The following is a 23241-nucleotide window of genomic DNA, read 5'->3' on the forward strand; positions in this document are numbered from 1 at the left end:
AGCAAAGCAGAATGATTTCTGAAGGATCATGTGACACTGAAGTACAAACATTAGTACAAATTACTGTTTCTACTATATTTTTTATCAAATAATGCAGCCTTGTTGAGCAGAATATAATTCTTATTTGGGCCAAATTCCAGTATTAATTAGATTTTTTGATGCATATTTGTTGGGGGTTGTTTCCGATGGATGTGTTTTACCTCTAGCAGTTCGTCTCCACTGCAGATTTTTCCCGATCGCCCGACGGGTCCCTCAGGAAGCACTGAACGGAGGATGTGACGGCCGGCACACACGTCCAGACTGATCCCTAAACCGCTGTTCTCACTGAACTTCTCCACTTGAGCCACCTGAATGCATATGAACACAGAATCACACAAAATTACATTGTTAACATATTTTAAAACTACTAAATTCTAAATTCATCATTACAAATGTGTAAATACAAATAGATTTAAGTACATGACATACAAGTTTCAATAGAAATTACATTAAAGTATATTTTAGTTTACCATAAATGCTTGTCAGTACATTTAGCAGTACTTTAACCATATTTCAAAGACAAGAGAAGTAATTACATATAAAGATATACTTAAGTCATACTTAAGTTCAACTAACTGTATTTAATATAGATTTAAATTATGATATATTATCATTATTTGCTGTTAAAATGCAGCTAAGTATCTGAAAACATTACATTCGGTTTGCACTTAAGTATATTATTTTGAAGTATATTGTTTCTGTAATAAGTAGTCTTATTAAAAGTTCGCTAAAATTGGATTGGTTTTGTTTCAGTGTGTGATTGTGTGGATTTTGGATAAGCCTTAGTCTTGCCAACAAAACAAGCCAGCTGGCAGAGATTTAACTAAAAAGAGAAATAAACAAACTGTTTCTGAATTAAATTTTACAAGGGCTGGCCAGTTAAGCAAACATAGTTAAAATCTACATATAAAAATCAGTCACATTTCCGATCTTTCAACTGCCATGGCAGAGATGTGACCGTGTCACACAAAAAATACATATTTTTGGAAAACTTAGTCTTTCTCTCAAGTGTTTGGTTTGAGAGCAATATTGACAAATTATACACATAATTACCAAATTAATTAAAAATAGTGAAACATCTGTGTAGTGGACAAACCCAACAACATTATTTATGAAAAGGTGATTACAAAGACGCAATTAGAAAGTACAAAGGCATTGTTTTTCTTTCTTTCAAATCATTAAAAAACCAAACACTGTAAAAATTATTTTACATGAAATTTTTAAGTAGAAAGATTGAAAATTATTTTATTGTAAAATGTACTCCAATATTCAGTTTTACTTACAATTATGAAAAATAATTTTAGTAGTAAATGAAGCATATTATTATTTCAGTGATTCTACTTAAAAAAATCATGTTTAATTAAATGTGTTTCAAGCTATTTTTGAGTTAAAACCGATTCTAAACCATTTTTATTTATTTAGGATTTACTGGGATTTAGTAAAAATAATTTTCACTCAAACTGCTAGCAAATTTCACAAATAATTACAAAGAAATGCCAAAGTACACACTGAATAAAAATACAAATAAATTAAAGTTGGATGAAAAAAATAGTTTGAAGGAGTTTTAAAGGAATTTTAAGTATTTTCTTCTGAAATGTTTTAAAGTGTACTTGGTGACTAAAAGTTCTTCTAATTAAAAGATGAAGCATAAAGTAGTTACTCACAATGACTTCGCTGCAGACGCCCAGTTCATTCTGCCACTTCTGCATTAGCTGGTGTTCCTCCTCAGAGCTCAGCTTCACAGGACCTGAGAGAGACATGACAGCATTACCCACCGGTCTCTACGAGTCGATTCGCTGATATCAGCGGTGAAATGACAAACATCTCTTACCGTCGCGTCTTTCTGGAGCTCTGACGGGCGAAGCGGTGACAGACTGCGGTTTGGCGTTTTCCTCTGGAGTGAGAAACACTCTCTCATCTAGACAGGAAAACACAGGGGCATCAGTGATGTGTGAGTCTCTCTTCATATAATTACAGGCTTCATGGGACTGTGATGAAAGGATGAGTGAGATTTTGACTCTAAATATGGTGCGGCGGTTGTGGGACTAACACACACACTCACACAAAGGATCTACCGAACTAAAGTTAGATCTCAGTTCTGGCTTTACATTTCTGTTGTAATATCTTCAAGTATTATCTCTGTCTTCAGGTATTTGTCAGGATAAGATTTTAAAAAAGACCCTTGGATTTTCTCAAACATGCAGAACACAAGACTGTAAGGAATATCGTATCCCACAATGTGGGATTTTTCAGATCGCTCTTTTGCATCATCATGTGAGCAGACTGCCAAAGTTATTATTGCACAAATATCTTTTTTATCTATATATGTAAGGATCTTAAGCAGTCCATATATTTTACTGCATCAGTGTTATTAATTATAAAAATCAATATGGAGACCAGCTTTGGAGTTTTAGTTCTGAGAACAAACACATTTTTTAATAAATATGTACAAAATATTAAGTCAGTATAGCATGGGTTAGGTTTTCACATCACTTAATTTGCATTAAGCTCAGTGTTTGTACGTTTTTGTCTCAGTTACTTTACTTTCACATGGAATATCTCTTAGCTTTTGCTTTGGTGGAAAGCTGAAGGAAGACTTTTAAGTCTCTGTGTGTAGCTGGCAACAATTTCCAACACACTTCTCACTATAAAACTGTGCTGCAAACCTCACAAACATTCATGAAAAAGGATCACAAGTTCAAGGCCGCTCTGATTCACACTGAAGCACACCGCTCATGCAGATTATATATTCAGCCTTTTGCAGTTCAATAATCACACTAGGGCATATTGCGGTGTAGATTTGATTGCACAACCTTACTATTAGCTACATAAATTGGACAAGCCAATGTCTTTCTGCATTCGTCAAACCATTTCATGGAGTGTTTTAACAGATGTGAGCGACAGATTATTTCTTCATTCAGATTACTGTGTGCGTTTGTTACCGTGCTTAGTGTTTGTTCGCTCTATTGTTGAGTTTCGTGATGCACTGAGGGTGGGTGTGGTCTCCATGGCGACAGGTATGATTGACGGACATGCGTCCTCCAGTTTAAAGCCGCGTCGAACAAGCTTCAGATTTACCGTCTGACCCGTGTGTCTCAGGACCTCCACGGCCTGCTGGTTAGTGTAACCCTGGAGATTCACACCGTCTACCTACACACACACACACACACACACACACACACACACACAGACACAGACATGGTTTAGCCTTCAATACACACTTCATTCATATACAACCCTTGACCATCCAAGTCTCACAGGTCAATATATATACTGTATATACAGTGCCCTCTAAAAGTATTGGGACAGTAAGGCCAATTCCTTTATTTTTTTCAATACTACTGGTAACATGAAAAATGGGTGGGTTCAAACAAAAGGTGCTATCTTCTAAGTTGTGCATCAGATCCAGATGAAAATACCTGTAAATAAAAGCTGAAATGTTAATCTCTCATCTCATATTCATCTTTTGATATCAAACCCAAATGTTTACAGTCTACAGCAAAAATAAAGGAATTGGCCTCCCTGTTCCAATACTTTTGGAGGGCACTGTATATGGGGAAATTTTCAGGAACAAAGTGATGGGATGTCATTCATTTTTGATGACTATGAATTTATTATTATTATAATTTTTTGTGTTATATCACATTTTTAATATAATATAATAATAATTTCCAGGAAAATATAGGCAAAAATAAAGTATTGTTGTACATTTCAGAATATGTGATTACAGAAGAACAACAAAAATAAAAAGTACACATATTGTAATAAAATAAAATAAAATATTTGGGCAGTTATTTGAAAAACTTTACAGTTTTTATGTTTTTTATGCGTTTCTAGTTCTGTGTTCTCATGTTAGAAAGGATTTTAGAATACATTGTGAGAATATAGTAATACAAAAGTTTTTTCTTTTTAGTTATTCTTGTCTTGTGAATATAAAACTTTGCCAAAATAATACAAAAATATATAACTTTTTTTTCTCTTCAGAAAATGTTTGGAAAAATGGGAAAAAAATGTCATAAGATTCTACATTTTGAGGGTTTTTTTAATAATTTTTTTTTTATTTAAACATCCATTTTAAAATCAGTCCAAAATTAAATAGAAAAAGGGCAATACAAAATAAATGTTCAATATCGTCAATATTGATGTTGCAAAATATTTATGCAAATGATTAACGAGTTGATGGAGAAACCTTCAACAATACTGAAGTCAGCAGAGACCACATTATCTGTCATCTTTTGTTGAAATTCAGATACAAAATAACCACTTTGTGATATATAACTATTTAATTTCTTGATAACACTTTATTTTAGGGTCTCTTAACTAGTTGCTTATTAGCATGAATATTACTAGAATTAGCCATTTATTAGTACAAATTAAGCACATATTAATGCCTTATTCTACATCCCTAATCCTACCCAATACCTAAACTTAACAACTACCTACTAACTATTAATAAGCAGCAAATTAGGAATTTATTGAGAGAAAAGTCGTAATAGTGAATAAGTCTTCCCTATTCTAAAGTGCTACCAATTTCTTAAATTTCTCTTCTCTTACTGTTATTTTGCAGAACCCATAACATATACGCAATAACAGAAACACTTCACCTGTCAGCATAGACACCTTTTGATTTTGATAAGCACTATAACACAAAACATGCATAAACAAGAGTTTGATCTGACACGTTCTTTGTGAAATAACTCACAGCGATGATCTGATCTCCAACATGAATTCGTCCGTCTTGCTCCACCGCGCTGTCCCTCGAAATGCTCTTCACAAATATCCCAGAGGGCTCTGCAACAGGAAATTACAGTCAGCAAAGGTTAAACGCTGCCGAAAATGAAGCACGCTAGAATGAGAATAGGCTTTTCAGATGCAATCTGCCCAGAGTGAGTCTGTCAGGGTTGGAAACAGAAATACTATATTTCCTGTACATGCAGGCTTTACATTATAAAATCTCTGTTTAACATCAGTTTCCAGCTCTGAAACACAAAACAAGTAACTTTCATTGGAAGTTAAACCTGAATGAAACCACTTGTGAAAAAGAAGTGCATTAGCTCTTAAAAGTATACTTTTATAAATATTACAATTATTTATATTATATATTATTTATAACGTTAGCAATGCACTAAATCATGTTAAAACATGCTAAAAATGTGCTAAAACATGCTAATCATGTGAGAAACATGCTAACATGCTAACATCATGGTAGCAACATGCTGACATTATGCTAAAAATGCTAATCAATGCTAATCAACAAGCTAATATCTGAGGTATCATTCATGTCCAGCACAAACATTAAATGCTGAAGTTTAAGACTTAGGATTGGGCATGAGGAATAATTATAGTGATGCTTGCCTTCAGAAACAGCATTAATAAAACTATATAATAACCATTAGTCTGTTCAGTGTGCGCATCAGTTCTGTTTATTCATATAATTCACTGTCTGATATAAAGCTCACCTGATGTTTTGTCCCCCACATACCCCGCGATGGTGATGCCTAGACCCTGAGCGTTCTTCATCAAGCTCACATCGAAGTCACCCTGTTCCTCTTCCTCAAAACCCTGTCAGCAGACATAAACAGATTATTACACAAGAACATTAACATTACCATATTTTTAAATATGGTTTGAAACAAACTAATAACATCATATCTATTGCTAATTCTCAAGTGCTGTTGCTTTCCTACCAAAAACCATCTCTTCCTGCAGGATGGTGTCATTAAAGACCAGCAGCCAGTTGCAACAAACACATTAGGGTTAGAAAACATTCCCTTGTCATTATTATTAATAGCTTAATGGGTTTGCTGCACTGGCCTCAGGCTTTCGTTAGTTACAGAGAGAAGACTAACAGAATGAAAAGTGATATTGAGGACTTAATGCAATGATTAGTAATTAAAACAATATTCTCAAGAAAATATTTAATGCTATTAGAGAAAGGAAATATTAAGAAACACCTTCAATATTTCCTAATAAATATTGACATGGCAAAAATTGCAACATCCATTCAAACCGCAGCAGATGAATGAAAAATCATATTATATATTATATTCACTTAATTTTGCTACTCTGATAAAAATAAATGAATATGATATCCAGTTATTTCTGGTCCTCGAATCTGATTGGCCGATAGGAGTGTGATTCAAGTGATATCATAACTCCGTTTCACTGCTTGTATCACTCCGCTTACCGTATTTATCTATACTAGTGTTTTTGCGTCACAGAATTAAGTTTTAAGAGTTTTTAGGAAAGAATATTGTTGTTTAGACTTCAAATATGCGTTTTGTTAATAAAGATAACGTCTATTTGAAAATGTGCTTCGACGTTTTCGGAGATGTGAGCTCCAGATTATCTGCGGTCGTTCAGCGCTCATAAACCCACGGAGAGAGCGCCTCACCTCGGCCAGATCTTCTGGAATTTGCTGCTGGCTCTGATGTCTCTACAGCGGTTAAACGCGGTAAATCTAACTGGCAGTCTTTGGTCTCATTAATCTATTATTTGTTCCAGAGCAAATAGTTTTGGTTGAGGGCAAAATCTCATCACGTAATATTTTATATAACTTCAATGCTGTATATCAGAGCGCTGTCTTTGTACTTTTGACTGAATTGCCTAGTAACTTTTATGATGGCTGTTGTTGTTGTTTATTAAATATTATTATTCAATAAATAATATTTTATATAAATAGTAGTATTTAGTATTGGGAAACGGCGTGTGTGTGTTCGTGATGGATTTTTTAGTTACATTGTTCTGCCATTAGATGGCGACAAAAGACGAGTCAGCGGTAAAGACTTTTATATTGAAAGAGACTGAAACGCTGTGGCAAACAAGGAAGTTGTTTTTACTTTTAACAACAGCTTGTTAGATGCAGCCGACAAATTATATTGTGATATTGCTCATATATATATATATATATATACAGAGAGAGAGAGAGAGAAAGAGAGAGAGTTAAATACTTGGTAGCTTTGGAATTGATTACCACTTTTGTTGTAGGAATAGTTCACTCAAAAATTAAAATTAGCTGAAAATGCTGTAAAAGTTGTCTGGTCTGAATCAGGAGAGACATTTGCACAGATCAAGCACCGTTTACAAGCCAAAACAGTCCAAAACAGCTCTAAACAAATATGTGGGTGGATTTTGATGTGAGAGACAACAGGGGATTGACTTTTTCACTGGAGAAAGCGTTATTATGGATAATGGACTCACATTTTAGCCGGAAATTACTGTTTGAAGTTAAACACATTTTGATGGATTTGTTTCTTACAAACACACAGAGTTTCTCTTCTCAAGACGTTAATTGATGAACTGGAATGGATTATTGTGATGTTTTTATCAGCTGTTTGGACTCTCATTCTGACGGCACCCATTCACTGCAGAGCATCCATTGCTGAGCAAGTGATGTAATGCTACATTTCTCCAAATCTGATGAAGAAGCAAACTCTTCTACATCTTGGATGGCCTGAGGGTGATTTAAGTTTCAGGAAATTTTCATTTTTGGGTGAACTGTTCATTTAAGACAGCAAGGTTATCAGTCAATGCAGTCAATCTCAAAACAGCAAAATACAGCAGTATGTATACAGCTATGTGGCACATGTGCAGCTGAACCTGTTGCTCAGTGACAGTCGGCAGGGTGACAGGAGCGGGCGTAGCATTGTCCGCCGTCCCGCGGCTGATGAGGAGTCGGACTCTGTTTCCACATTGTTTCAAAACTTGAGCAACCTGCTCACTGCTCAGGCCAAATAGGTCCGTATCACCGATCCGCAGGACATGATCCCCACTTCGCAGTCGACCGTCCTAGAACCAGTGAGAGAGATGGTGAACTTCTGTATTTTCCATAAACAGATTTTATGACATTCTTCAATGTTTCAATGTTTTATTGCTGGGTTGAATTCACTGGACCCTTCACAGGGTTATTAGACAATCATTGTTGACTTCTGTTATGTTTTTAGGGCTGTCAAGGGATTTTTATTTCTAATTAATTAGATGATATGAAGATTAACCAAACAAATTAATAACAAATTAAATGCACATCAATTTTGACTGAGAAATTACCCCACAAAAGATCATTTCAAGTCATTATTGAGTTAAATGGGATAAGCACTGAATAGACATTACAAAAACATTTTAATTCAACACTGCATAAATAATGACAATAATTGGGTATTAATGTTTTGTTAATTGAATTTTGAAATGAATTTAAAAAATGAAATTATACTCCAAGGGCCAGCACAAACCATCTTTTTGTGTTAAAACAGTACTGTCAGGATTTTTCCTAAAGATGCGCAGCGAAGAATTAGCGCTGGAAATGTGTGGACACAGTTATTTTTGCACCTGACCTTATTGAATATGCATTTGTAGGAGTTTCCCTTTCAGATGCAAAATTTAAGGAAGTAGCGAATTCAAATGAATCACGCCACACGCTTCACTATCTTTGGTGCTTGTCAAATGACTGGTATTTGCGCTCATGGTAGATTGCGCTGGTCATAATGGAAATTATCTGACTATGTTCTTTGATGTGTGCATTGCTAGTAAATCACCTGCAGAATTTTCTCCTCCCATCGGCGCTTTTATGGGATTGCGCTCTAGCGCTAATTTGCCCTGTTTAGTAAATCTGGCCCTAAATATAAAACTAAAACCACCAGTATTAATGAGTGAATCATTCAACCAATTCATTTAAACTGCTGATTCTTTCAGAAACGAGGCAAGTGACTGTTTTTATGAATGAGTCACTGAATCATTCGCTCACTCTATTGGTTTAAAAAATGTGGATTCATTCAGCAACAAAACAGTGCTGTGTTGCTCAGAGATGCACAACAGTTCTGGTGCTGGCTTTGTTTGGAACTATTTTCTTTGGCAAAATAAATAAAAAATATTGGCAATATTGTATCTAAAATGTAACACAATAATAACTTATTGTTTATTCGACTATTCATATAATCATCAATATCACATTTAGGGGGATATAACTGCATTCATATGCTACATCACACAGTCATCCTGCATCATGTTTGTCAGTAACTGCTTGCAATGTAAAATGTCACAGATGACCTTTTATTTTTCTAAAATTAATTGCACCAAATGACATTGACATTGCCCTACTATTTGTTCTTGTCTTTCTTTAATTGCTTGAAAAGAAAACAGAGTTTAAGTTTGAGGTGAGAACAGGTCAGAGAGAGGGGCATGCAGACAGACAGAGACACCATTGGTTGTAACAGTGCATAAAATGGTCAAAAGTGAACTGACCTGGTCAGCGATACCTCCAGGTAGAATTGTTTTGACGATAACACCGGTGGTTTTACCACCAACAATCCCGAAGCCCAAACCGGTTCCATCGTTCACCAGCTTGATCGTCTCCACGTGAGTCCAGTGGGTCTATAATGGCACAAGCACACAATAAAGGGTGTCAGTGACAAAAAAGGTAGGCCATCGTGATGACAATTTTTTTTTTTTATAGTTTAAAAAGCATGTTAAAATGCAAGTTCATGATTTTTGCATTCATACCGGTTTCATTTGTTTCTGAAAAATACAAGTTAGAAATGCAAGCGTGATTCTCTTATTGCCAGCTGACCATCAGATTGCCATAAATCCTGTGGAAGTTGCTGCTGCACGTACCCAGCTAACAAAATATGTTCTAGGAACATTTTGCTAAAGTTCCCATTAAGTTATGAAAACATAATTTCTGAATGTTCTCTGAACATTCAAAACATGCAGTTGTTTTTAAAACGCTTAAAACATTAGCGGTACATTCTGCTTACAATTTTGCAACATTATGAGAATGTTACTTTTGACTGTTCTCTGAACATTCCGAAACAAGTAGTAACATTTAAAAATGAACATTCTATTTACATTGCTGGAAGAACATTTGCTGAGAATATTCCTTGTGAGCTGGGATCATAATACAGCACTAACAAAAGAGATGTGACGCAGCCAGCCCTATAAGAGTATGACTCCTGTTCTCCCTCTTTGGAAAACATCTCACAAATAATACATGTTGTTCAAGTGACCATAAAATGCCAGTCAGTTGACTGTTGTATGCATCACTCAAGTCCTATTCGTGGTTCCTGATCTTCTAAGCCAGTGGATGACCAATATCAATAGTGTCCTGAAGGCAACTCACCCACACGAAGGCAGACGAACACATTGCTGCTGCAAAGACATCTGTGAGAGAGACTCCTTTAGGAGCGGCTCATGATGACACAGTTACGCTCCTGATGGAATGACACACCAGCAGACACGAATGAACACTATCAAGTATCACACAGGCACTACAGATCACCTCCCGTTTTTCCATGCTAGCTGATGGTGCTATTCAATGTAGTCTGAATTGCCAAATGTAGCCTACACCACAGAGCCAGTCTCAGTGGTCATTTAGTGCAGCCATTAAAAACCTCCAAAATGAGTTTTGTAGGGCTGAAATCATTGACCAAATCAGCGACTTCAGTTAGTGTTCTCAGGTAGACTGTCAGTGCCCTTTTCATGCAAAAACATGGTGCTGGAATAACCATATCGATTTCTGATCTCGATTCTTAAATATGAAGATTGATCTTTTAGTTTTGTGTTGTGTCTGTTGATCCATGAACATTTGGCTAAAAACACATCTCCTTCATCTTTATTTGACCTTCTAACTCTAGCACTCTCTATTCTAATTCTATTCCTAAAAAAAAAAAAAGAACACTAGCTTCTCCATTCTTTTTATTCTTTTTGTATTCTTTTGGTTTTCTTTTTATTTATTATGCAATTAACAAAAAGCAAAAAAGGCCTCTAACACTAGCTTGCTCTATTCTTTTCTATTCTGTCTGTTTTCTTTTTATTTATTAATTAATTAAAACAAATTGTAAAACAAAAAAAACAACCTTGCTATGTGTACTGCTTTAGGCTAACTGAGACTTCGCATATCATTGCATATCATTGCTATTTTGTTGATTTTGATTGCTTCTGTTGTCCTCATTTGTACGTCACTTTGGATAAAAGCGTCTGCTAAATGACTAAACGTAACATCACTTAACATTATTTGTAGCACCAGCCATTCAATAATCACAATAGGCTTTGTTACTTTTAATAAGAAACAAAGTCTCAGCTTTCAAATTCTGTAAATTTTACCCCAAAATACAAACAATAAATGTGGTTTTGACACTCTTTAACGTGGTGTGATGGATCGCTGTAGCACCTCTTTTTTTCTGTTTCGGTTATCGGCCAAGCGCATCCTGATTTTTCTGTTTCGGTTATCGGCCAAGCACATCCTGATTTTTCTGTTTCGGTTATCGGCCAAGCGCATCCTGATTTTTCGGTTTCGGTTATCGGCCAAGCGCATCCTGATTTTTCGGTTTCGGTTATCGGCCAAGCACATCCTGATTTTTCTGTTTCGGTTATCGGCCAAGCGCATCCTGATTTTTCGGTTTCGGTTATCGGCCAAGCGCATCCTGATTTTTCTGTTTCGACCCACAATTTTCATTTTGGTGCATCACTAGTTCACGAGTTCGCCCTTGCATATAATGAACAGAGTCGAGGTTTATGCGTATTTGGCGTGCTGTCCGGGGAGAGGGCTCCGAGCTCTGTAAATTACTCCCGAACCCGGGGCACTCCCCCTGTCCGGGGAGAGGGGTCCGAGCTCGGCATTTAGCCCGGACCCAGAGCGATCCCCCCGAGCTCCTCCCCGCGCTGGGGTAGGAGCGGGCTGATGGTGAGGAGTTGGGGTGGAGGTGGGATGCTAGAAACTGTAGAGAGAATGAAGGTAAGATGGCTTGGTCTATTTATAGAAGTTCTCTCTCGCCTGATAGGATAGACTGAGTGATTGCTGATGGTGAATTGGCCGTGTTAATTATTTGCACGCGCTCCTCCCGAAATTTGTTAATAAAACATCACTAAATATAGTATAAAATATAGTAAATATAAATAAACTTGCGTGACAACAAAATCAGGCCAAACAAAGTTATTTTGGAGTTCGAAACAGCTTGCCAGTTTGAAGTCCCAGTACTTGTAGTACAGTGCTTGGGGCGTTATTAGTACAATTTTTGCACTTTTTTTTTCAGAGAGGACAGAGTGGGGCGCCACAAATCTCAACTCAATACAGACAACTTTTAAAATACAGACTATTATTGTTTTTTTTTACTCTTAACAACTTTGAGTGCTTTATCCTGTTCGCAGATGTTAGAAAGAATAACTTTGAAGTTTAAATAAACTGCAAGATCTCCGATCCCAAAAGGAAAACAGCAGGGGGTCGTATCCTTTTATAAAGGGGCTGTGTCACATCTCTATTATGTTGTGCTCCCCACTAAGCGCAGCAGGGATATTCACAGGCTTAGCCATCCCTTGGTGCTTAGGAGACATGAAACAGAACTTTTAAACCACTTCCAACACAATTTTTCTCATTCAAGTTGTGTAACCTTCCAGAAAATGTAATAGAATGTTTCCCTGATTTACCATGAATAGAAGCAGATACTGCTGGGTTGGACCGCTTATTTTTGTTGTTAATGTTTTTAAAGGAAGTCTCTTCTGCTCACCAAGCCAAAATACAGTCAAGGCAATAATATTGTTAAATATTATTACAATGTCAAATAGTTTTCTATGTGAATATATTGTAAACTGTAATTGATTGATCAAAGCTGAATTTTCAGCATCATTACTCCAGTCTTCAGGGTCACATGATTATTATCAATGTTGAAAAACGTTGTGCTGCTTCATATTTTTGTGGAAACTTATGATACACTATCCAACAGTTTTGAGTAAGTAGAAAGAAAGAAAGAAAGAAATACTTTCATTAAGCGCAAATGCATTAAACTGGTCAAAAGTGACAGTAAAGACATTTATAATCTGACACATTAATAATCTGATTTCTGTTTCAAAATAAATGCTGTCATCAAAGAAATATATATTTCCACAAATATATTTGGCAGCACAACTACAACATTTAAAAACAATAGCAATAATTACAAACTTTTGACCAGTAGTGTAAGTTCAGATATTCCTCAGCAATCCAAACTAAATGAAATAAACACACCAAGTTCTGAAACAAATGCTCCAAAATTCGGTGAAACTTAGGTGAAAATGCCATAGGTTTGAGTAATAGTAATAGTGACGCTTGCCCTATCAAACACCCCTAAATGTGACTCAGTCCAAGTACAATAGTCTATATGTGAGTGTGTGTGGTTGTGTTGTCTCACCGCACTGGAGTGAGCTGAAAGTGTGCTAGCAGCACTGGGGGTCCTGGACACCACCGGGCTGGAGAGCTGTGGGACAGGCCCGCGGGCGACAGTGAGGCTCACGCTGTCCGACGCTCGCTGCAGGAGAGCAATGGCCTGCTGGTGACCGACACTCTGATCCAGCAACTGACCGTTAATCGCCAGTATCTGATCTCCTTCCTTTAGCTTTCCATCACTAGAATAGAGAAACATATGTTTAACAACCAAAACTGTTCTGTGATCAGCTCACGATCACAGCAGAACAAAGAATGTGATGAGTTTCAAGCTTGTAAAAATAACTGCACTTGCAGATAATATATTATTAATGAAATAAAAGGCCACTTAAGTGACTTTCATGACTGTTTCTGAACACACTTAAGTGCACTTTGTAATGTCAAATTAATTTTTGTTTTACTTTAAAGTTAATTTTAAATCATTATGTTTTAATATTTTGTCTTGCTGAAAAGTACACTTATTTTGAAGTGTTGACTAACATACTAAAGCACCTGTAAAGTACTATTTTCATTTGATTGCAATTAACATCAATCTGAAAACATTACATTTGGTCCACATTTAAGTGTATTCATGTAAGTATATTTTCTTAATGATGATTTTTGCTTTGACAGTTGACATGGTGCATTTCTCAGAACATAAATTAAATTTTTAAAACTACTTGTTCAATCTCCACATCATCTATAGTCACTTGTGCACATCATAAAAGCAGTTTCTCATTCTTTTGAACAAGTTGCGATTGCTTTGGTACATTCATGCAGCTGATTATGTACATTTGTCTGCTGTTTCCTACATTATCAGCTGCTATTGTCATGTTGCTCAAAATGTATTATATAGTTATCTGTGCTATTGTCTTACCCCTCAAAACATCTAGTCATTAGTTCATCGTATAAGTCATTAAATGCAAAACGGTTGATCTAGTTGGCATATTTTCTACACCTTTCTATTAGAATTTTTGTAAATTTGCCATGAATTGTGCAGGTGAATCTTGACTTTCTCTAATGAAGAGAATATAGATCAACCAATGATAAACCAGTTCTCTGAAATAGCTCAAAGGTGCATTTCATGACCCTTCAGTTGGAAAGCATATATAGACAGCGGACAACACAAAAGTTACAAATTCTGATGATGGATGAACATCCAGAAAACTATCAGGGTCAACAGCCGAGAGGAAGACGAGGAGTAAGGATGCATGGAAGTGTACAGAGGAAGAGGCAGAAGAGTCCAAGGACAGAGGTGCATATCAGATGAAATAATGTTGTCGATCATGGCCTTACAGTGGCTGAAGAGTGCAGCTAAAAATTGGGAGATCGACCATATCCTCAATAATTCAAACATTTTAAAACAGTCTCTTTCAATCAATATCTCACATACAGTAATGTGTAAATTTGTACTTTTGAAAGGAAATATGGCATACATAAGAAGTCCAGCCTTCTGCATTTCAGTACAGTAACTGTCATCCAAACTGTAGCCATAGTTTACATCAGGCAATACTACTGTAACAGAGAGCACTGTTACACGTCACACTACTTTACATGTAATACATTCGTACAAAAATAAATGTACTGTATAAATACAAATGTTCATATACTTTTTTTCTCAACAAATATCAGATTTTTTTTTATAAAACCTTAATTTCCATGGTTGACTGTCATGGTGAAAAAACAACTAAACATTTTGACCAGTGTGGCTCACACGATGACAAAAATACTTTATATTTTGGTGGCCTTGGCCAAATTACTGACAGGATAACTAGGTTTTGAAGCATGAATGAAATGTTTTGGGTGAGTAACTACATTTTGCAGACATGCAATAAAGTTCTGATGTTCTAGCAAACAGTTGTGACATTTGCACTCAAAGTTTAGAGAAGGTTAAGACTGTTTTAAGAAAAATGTGCCAAAGCAATTGAGAAAAAAGTCTGCTAAAGTGTTATTCTTTTTCACAAGGAAAGGATAAAATGACCAGAAATAAATAAACGACAATGTGAATGGTGACCTAATGGCTGAATTAAGAACAATTTCACACTGTTTTTTGAGGTATGTGTACATTTCTATGGGACTCATAACATGCAGGCAGAAATTTACTCTCACAAAGAGGCACCAAACTGCTAAAAAGCACTAACATGTCAGCAAACTAGCTTCAGCAGTGACTTTGAGCTGGAAAATGCTGACGTGACATGAACTGGTGACACATTTGTGATTAGAAGGGAAGAAATAAGAATTGCACAAATCTTTAAAATATGAGTAATCTTTATTTTTAAAATGGGGAAGAAAGTGGAGTTGTGTGTACAAATCACTGATCATCTGACAGGATGTGTGCATGTGTGTAGCTCACTAAATATACTTGTGAAAACCAAATGTCCTCACTTATATAGTGAAATACTTTGACACCCCTCTAGTGAGACATTTGACAGGTCCTCACTAGTTTAAAATGCTTATAAATCAATCAAATGATGTTCTGATGTAAATCTAGTGTTCTGAACATGTTTCTGTGAGGGTAAGTTTAGGGGATAGAAAATATCTTTAACCTTATAGACAATCAGTGGAAGGCTATGCAAGGTCCTCACTAATATAGTGAAACAACTGCATGTGTGTATATGTGTGTGTGTGTGTATTCTGACCTGTATGCCACACTTCCAGCCTGTATCTCCTGAATGAAGATGCCAAGATCTCCACGGTTCTCACTACACAAGCCAACAACACTGAAGCCCAAACCACCCGATACCGGCTTCAGCAGGTCGATCTGAGTCACGTACCGACCCTATACACACACACACACACACACACACACACAAACACACACAACAACAACAACATCACATACAGTCATATCATCACACAGCTGTTTGGATTTGCTCCTAAATGTGTGATCTCTTATTGCCTAATTAAGAGCCATATGAGAATTTAGAGGTTAAATAGTGAAAGCAAATATTTAAATGGTCTAGATATCAGAGATGCCCAAACAAGGGCTGGTGGGACAAATGCCCACCGTGCCACATTATAGGAGAGAGGGGGAAAAAATGCTAAAAAAAAACACCTTCATTGCTGTTTTATATTTTTAACATAATTTTTATTTTTTGCATTGAAATGTAGAGAATATAACTGATTCTAATTTTCAACAATAAAATGTATATTTTAATATAGTATAGTAGGATATAATGCAACATTTACTTTCAGCTCTCAGTCAAGTTCGATTTTTGGCCCTTCTTAGCAAAGGGTTTGGGCACATCTGATAGATGGATGGATGGATGGATGGAATGATAGAAAGATAGATAGAATGGCAGATGCATAGATGGATATATGGATGGATAGATGGGTGGGTAAGTGGGTGGAATGATAAAACGATAGATAGAATGACAGATGCATAGATGGATATGGATGGATGGATAGATGGGTGGAATGATAAAACGATAGAATGTTGGATGGATGGATGTCACAATAGAATGACAGATAGAAAGACAGATGGATGGAATGATGGATGAATGTATCTATAGATAGAAGGATGGATAGATGGATAGAATGATAGAATGATAGATAGGACGATAGATGGATGGATGGATAGATATAACGATATAACAATAGAACGATGTAACGGTAGAACGATATAACGATAGAACGATATAGATGGATAAAACAGATAGATAGACGGACAGACGGACGGATAGATAGACAGACGAATAGATGGAGAGATAGATAGACAGACAGAGAGATAGATAGATATAGATGGATAAAACAGATAGATAGACGGACAGACGGACGGATAGATCGACAGACGAATAGATGGAGAGATAGATAGACAGACAGAGAGATAGATAGATATAGATGGATAAAACAGATAGATAGACGGACAGACGGACGGATAGATAGATGGATAGATAGACAGACGAATAGATGGAGAGATAGATAGACAGACAGATAGATAGATAGATATAGATGGATAAAACAGATAGATAGACGGACGGACGGACGGATAGATAGATGGATAGATAGACGAATAGATGGAGAGATAGATAGACAGACAGATAGATAGATAGATATAGATGGATAAAACAGATAGATAGACGGACAGACGGACGGACGGATGGATGGAAGGGTGGATGTTGTGTTACCTGAGCCATGGAGCGGATGATGTGTTCGTACTCTTCAGATGAAGGCTGTCCATTGAGCTGAGCTGAGGATCCTTCAGTGCTGCCCTTCAGATCAGAGTTAATATATGGAGTCTGAGAGAAAGAGCGACAGAAAAACAGCCTAAATTACTCCTCGCTTTGTGTCTTCAGCTTCTTTCACCGAGTCTCTAAAAAAAATATAAATAGCCCTGAAAGAGCGTGGAAAACTCTTTTGTTTTGATAATTTCTGGTGATAATTTGTCCTCCCAGCCATCTGTGCACACATGTTTTTCATTACATTCAGGAGCTGCTTAATTAACTTTTTATTTCCCTCCCCGACTCGAGCACACATTCCTGATGAAGTACAAACCATTTCACATCAATTACCGTGACAAAACGTGCCCCAAAAAAGCATCTCTCTGTGAGAAAAATAACAAGCACTTCACATCGCAATGTGTTAAGTCATTTCCTTAAAACATTTGCTGTTTGTTTGAATTTAATTGCTTATTAAACCATTGTCTTTCCGGCTGGGTTTCACAGATCCACACTCTGGTGATTTACAGCTCTGTCCTTGCTGTTATATCAGTGTGTGTGAGTCTATTCCACATGAACATCTCATATCTGTGACTTATTAAAGGAATAGTTCAGCCAAAAATGAGAATTCTGTCATTTATTATTTATTCACCTATTTTGTGACGGTACCCATTCTCTTCCATTGTATTTTTGCCATACTAGGGATGCACAATATTATCGTAACGATATCGGAATCTGCCTATAATGGCTTAACATGTAAACATCCGCATTGGCCATGAAAAATGATGTGATATGCCTTGACAATAAAGCCAATAGCTCACATGTGCTCAGGGTGCGATAGAGATGAGATCAAGTCAGCAGTGTGGCATTTAATTTACTTACGGAGCCGCTGTTGGCCTACTTGAAGTAAAATACAGAAATTACATAATGTTTCTGATTAAATAAAGCAGCATTCAATATCAAAAAATCACGAGTATGCTTTGATTTATCGGTCAGAAGCTATAAAATAAAGATCACAAACATGACACTTGTAAATTAAATAATTTGATATACAGATTAATGTGTAATATGTTTTTGTTTTTTTCAAACGGAATGTGTTTTTTTGTGGTTAACAGAAGAAAGAAACTCACAGGTTTGGAACGACACCAGGGAGAGTGAATGCTAATTTTGGGCGAACTGTTCCTTTAACAAACTTTGTCAGGTTCTGCAGGTTTTATGTGGCACGAACGACCGCACTTCAGTCTGCTGCAGTAAACATTAATGTTCATAAAAGTCTCCCAGAGGCCCTTCAGACTCCCGGCTCGGTTGCTGATCGTGCACAAGCTTTGAGCGCGCTCACAACTATGTCAGCTCTGCGCGAGCGTGTATTGGTTAGTCTTCCCGTGTAAGAGGATTAGGCCTCCAGTTTGGCTCGTCCACGTTTCAGAAATTACTTCTGCTCCACTTCACACATGAACTCATGTCTCTCTCTCTCTGCGTTCTGGTAACTATGGAAACACAGACAAAGCCAGACACACCAGTTGGCATAAACAACCCCGCAGGTCAGTGTAGAGAGACACCAACAGACCGAAAGAAACTCAGGTTATTAAAGGTGTTTGCTAAAGCAATCGTGATGTTTACTTTTGCATAAGTAACAAACTTCGGTCTTTTTTTGTCAATAACAAACCACTAACTATGCGTTTTGCCTCAATAATCCTAATTTGCTGCTTATTAATAGTTATTAAGGTAGATGTTGTGTTTAGGTATTGGGTAGGATTAGGCATGCAGATTCTGGTCATGCAGTATATGTGCTTTAGAAGTACTAATAAACAGCCAATATGTTAATAATAGGTATGATAATAAGCAACTAGTTAATAGTGAGAATTGGTCCCTAAACTAAAGTGTCCCCCAAACTTCGTATTAGAAACTGCACAGAAAAATCTACTTATTGTTTGTGTCTCCGCCGTGAAAAAGCAGTACACTTGTTAAAAATAGCACTTATTACAGAAATAAGTATTTACTTAAGTGTGTTTTCAGACACGTCACTGCATGTTAATTGTAATTAAATAAAAGGTAGCACTTAAGTTTAGGGACCAATTTTCACTATTAACTAGTTGATTATTAGTATGCATATTACTAGAATATTGGCTGTTTATAAAGCACACACTAATGGCTTATTCTGCATGACCACCTTTATCTGAACCCATACCTAAACTTAACAACTATCTTACTAACTATTAATAAGCAGCAAATTAGGAATTTATTGAGGCAAAATTCAGTTAATAGTTAGTTGATAATGAGAATTGGTCTCCAGACATAGGACTATTTCAATGTATATAAAAATGTAATTAGCTGAACTTTAAAGTGGTTTTGACCCACTTAAGTAGGACTTGATAATATGTACTTTCATAAATACTTCTGTTGGCTTTGAAATACAGTTAAAGTATGGCTGAATGTACTGACAAGCATTTATGATCAACTAACATATACTTTAATGTGATTCCTAGTATTAATTGTATGTCATGTATTTAAATAACTGCAATTTAGTACATATCAAATATATTAACTTTAAATAATAAATCAAAACAATACTAAATCAAATATTAAAAACACTAAAGTTACAATTACAACCAAGTACCGTACATGTTATTAAGTACATAATAAACTTTAAAGTAAAACACTTCATTTGACATTACTACAAAGGTCACTTAGTGTACTTAAGTGTGTTCAGAAACATACATGAAAGTGTCTCTCTTTAAGTCACTTAAATGGCCTTTTATTTCATTGATAGATATTGATATTTAATTATAAAAATACACTTAAGATTTGAAGTACACATTCTACACGGTTTAGTGCACTTCTTTTTCACAAGGGTCATCAGCCCTGTTCTGTACGAATCCATAACTTTTAGACTGACATTAGATGGTTTCCTTATTCCACACAGGCTGTTAACAGCTTTCCGCTCTGCGGTTCATAAGTATGTGAGTGAAGAGAGCGAGAGGGAAGGCCGCTGGGGATTTGATAATCTCCATTCCTCTGTTCCAGCATAACTGGCATACTTCAGACCGAACGGCTGCCGGTGCCAAACTCTCCATGAACACACAGAGCTCAAAACCCCCCAAATCTGACCAACGAGTGAAACTTCTCCCTAAATAATTAGGCTGTGCCTTACTTATGAATGTTTTCCAGTATTTGTGATTCGAATAATCACGTAATCTCAATCAGCTCAGATCAGGGGAGCAAAGATTCAAAGCAGACTGTCAAAACAAATCATTGAATAATTAACTGAGACACAAATCTTAAGATTAGCTGTGACTACAGCATGTCCATGACCAAAGACACGAGGCAGCGTACTGTGCTTTATGTACAGTTCACTTATTTACATACATATATATATATATATATATCTTTTGCTTAAGTATGCCTGTAATGAATATTAGTTTTACATTTCTAAGCATTTACACTGCTGTTCAAAGTTTTGGAATTGGTAAGATTTTTTAAATGCTTTTGAAACAAGTTTCTTCTGCTCACCAAGGCTGTATTTATTTGATCAAAAATACAGAGTAAATGCAGTACAATTGTGAAATAGTTTTGCCATTTCAAATAACCGCTGTCTATGTGAATATATAGTAAAATGTAATTTATTTCTTTGATGCAATGCTGTATTTTCAGCATCATTACTCCAGTCTTCAGCGTCACATGATCCTTCAGAAATCATTCTAAGTTGCTGGTTTGCTGCTCAATTATTAATTGCTTATATATTTATTAATTAGATGCTTTCAACATTCAAAATGTTCAAAAGAACAGCATTTATTTGACATAGAAATCTTCTGAAACGTTATAAAACTGTCATTTCAATTTTTAATTGATTTAATTCAGTAATGACCCAGAACTTTTGAACAGTAGTGGATGTAATATACATTTCAAACAGTAATATGCTACATTTTTGTCACATGACCTCATGTACAGCATGTTGTCACCGTGTTAAGGGATAGTTCACCCAAAACAGTTGCTAGTGGTACCCACTGACTTCCATAGTAATTTTTCCCATAGTATGGAAGTCAATGGGTACCGCCAACTGTTTGGTTACCAGCATTCTTCAAAATACCTTCTTTTGTGCTCAACAGAAGAAAATAAGTCATACAGGTTTGGAATAACATGGGATGAGCAAATTTCTTTAAATTCAAGTTTCCTGAAGAAATATGAGGTGCGTTTCCCAAAAGCAACCACACCCCTGTCTGATTTGTGCATAAATCATTTAGTATGATTTGTAAATAAATGACTTGGTCCAAATATAAACAGGAATAAACTAGTTGAAAAGAATAGGTTAAAAAATGATTGATTTACACAATGATCCATTCCATGAACGAGCAGCTCTCAAACTAAATGCTCTTTGAAAAGCTTCTTTGGTGTTTTTTGCACCTGTCCTTATATGAATATTCTTTGAAATTTCTAACTCAAGTCATATGAAGGGTAAATAAAAAAATTCATTTCGGGTCAAATTATTATTTTTCTCTCTGTTTGAAATGGTTTATAGTTAAATAGAAGTATTTTTGTCCAGTGTTGTGTTTTTTCTTACATGCTCCTTCAGATGCTGCACTGATTTCTGCAGGGCGAGGATCTGGTGAAACAGAGGACTCTGCAGGACCGCCTTCAGAAGATTCAGCTTCTCCTCAGCAGGAACATCTGCTCCCTTTTCTTTCAAGCGAGACTGTAACCTCTCCAACGCTTGCAGACAATGCTGGGTATCTGCCACACACACACACACACACACACACCTGTGAGGAAACTCTGGAGACCACCGTCAGACATGATTTCCAATCACAGTAACTATTCCAGCTTTGACAGCCTTTCATTTCTGTTTATTCACTAAAGTTTGACTATCGTGTCAGTCTGTGATGAGCTGCGGTAGAAATGTTTTCTATAATTCACTTTCTTTCTCACACAGGTACTTTATCCGCTTAAATATTCAGGGATTATTTCAATAATTGAGGGAAGAGTGTTTTCTGTGGAGGATTTCATTGCTGTGAGGAGGTGCTTTGTCTTCTGATGCCTCATGGGTATGAATGCCAGAGTACACATTCTTCTCACTGAACAAGAGCAAGAGAGTCAATAATTCACAGCGAAAGCTGGAAAAACTTGTACATAGCTGTCTGGTGCTCCTCACTTAGGAGTCACACTTGTGATCTTTACAGTCAAAATTTACCGGACACCTAAAATTTTACTTTTTCAATGTAACATATTTTTCTTCTGTTTATTTTTTCTTTTGTATTTTGAGATCATTTCATGGTACTAATTAACATTTATGCAATAATTGTCCTTTTTTAAAATATATTTTTTATATTACTTTTCAATTAATGCATGATAATGAATAATTGCTTTTATTTGCTGTGTTACAGTCACACCAGTTCATAGGTGTGTGTGTGTGTGTGTATAAGTGTGTGTGTGTGTGTGCGTGAGTGAATGTGTTAGTTTTGCACTCTTGATGTTTTAGAGTTTCACCCAATCATTGCTGTGTACTTTTTTCTGCATTGTGGCAAATTTGTAGATTGTACACACGATATCCCATTCATTTCCTATGGTCAGTCATTTTTGACCGAAGACCACAAGTGTGACTATTTTTTTACAACCACTTAGCCCGCTCAAATCATGCCCTCAATTTTGTTTTCTCCAAATGCCATTAAAGTCACCAAGTTTCGAACCCTTCCAATGAAGCTGTGATTTTTAAAAATCTAAACGTCAAAAGTGACCATAGGGTAGAGCTTATTAATTAGACTATAACCATATAATTTAATATGATCTTTGACTGTTGTGCACTAATGTAAGAAATATGGGCTGCATTTCACAATATTGTGCACCCATGTACACTCAAATAAATATGTTAGCCTAAATTTAACATTT

At 36.1% G+C, this 23241-nt stretch overlaps 1 protein-coding gene across 5 annotated transcripts in view; it reads right to left on the reverse strand.

Moving 5' to 3' along the window:
- Window positions 1-23241, reverse strand: part of LOC306871378 (multiple PDZ domain protein-like) — a 79250-nt gene that overhangs the window by 49555 nt on the left and 6454 nt on the right. For all 5 annotated transcript variants that reach the window (XM_079419243.1, XM_079419242.1, XM_079419240.1 and 2 more), the window contains exons 3-14: window positions 21920-22089; window positions 17332-17442; window positions 15844-15983; window positions 13194-13407; window positions 9277-9405; window positions 7639-7827; window positions 5499-5601; window positions 4742-4830; window positions 2982-3189; window positions 1871-1957; window positions 1704-1786; window positions 201-347 (exon numbers count right to left, since the gene is read on the reverse strand). In XM_079419243.1, the coding sequence (XP_079275369.1) occupies window positions 201-347; window positions 1704-1786; window positions 1871-1957; window positions 2982-3189; window positions 4742-4830; window positions 5499-5601; window positions 7639-7827; window positions 9277-9405; window positions 13194-13407; window positions 15844-15983; window positions 17332-17442; window positions 21920-22089 (1670 nt within the window). The remainder of the gene's footprint in view (window positions 1-200; window positions 348-1703; window positions 1787-1870; window positions 1958-2981; window positions 3190-4741; window positions 4831-5498; window positions 5602-7638; window positions 7828-9276; window positions 9406-13193; window positions 13408-15843; window positions 15984-17331; window positions 17443-21919; window positions 22090-23241) is intronic.

Source organism: Barbus barbus (genome assembly GCF_936440315.1).
Source record: "Barbus barbus genome assembly, chromosome: 1".
Taxonomy (NCBI): Eukaryota; Metazoa; Chordata; class Actinopteri; order Cypriniformes; family Cyprinidae; genus Barbus; species Barbus barbus.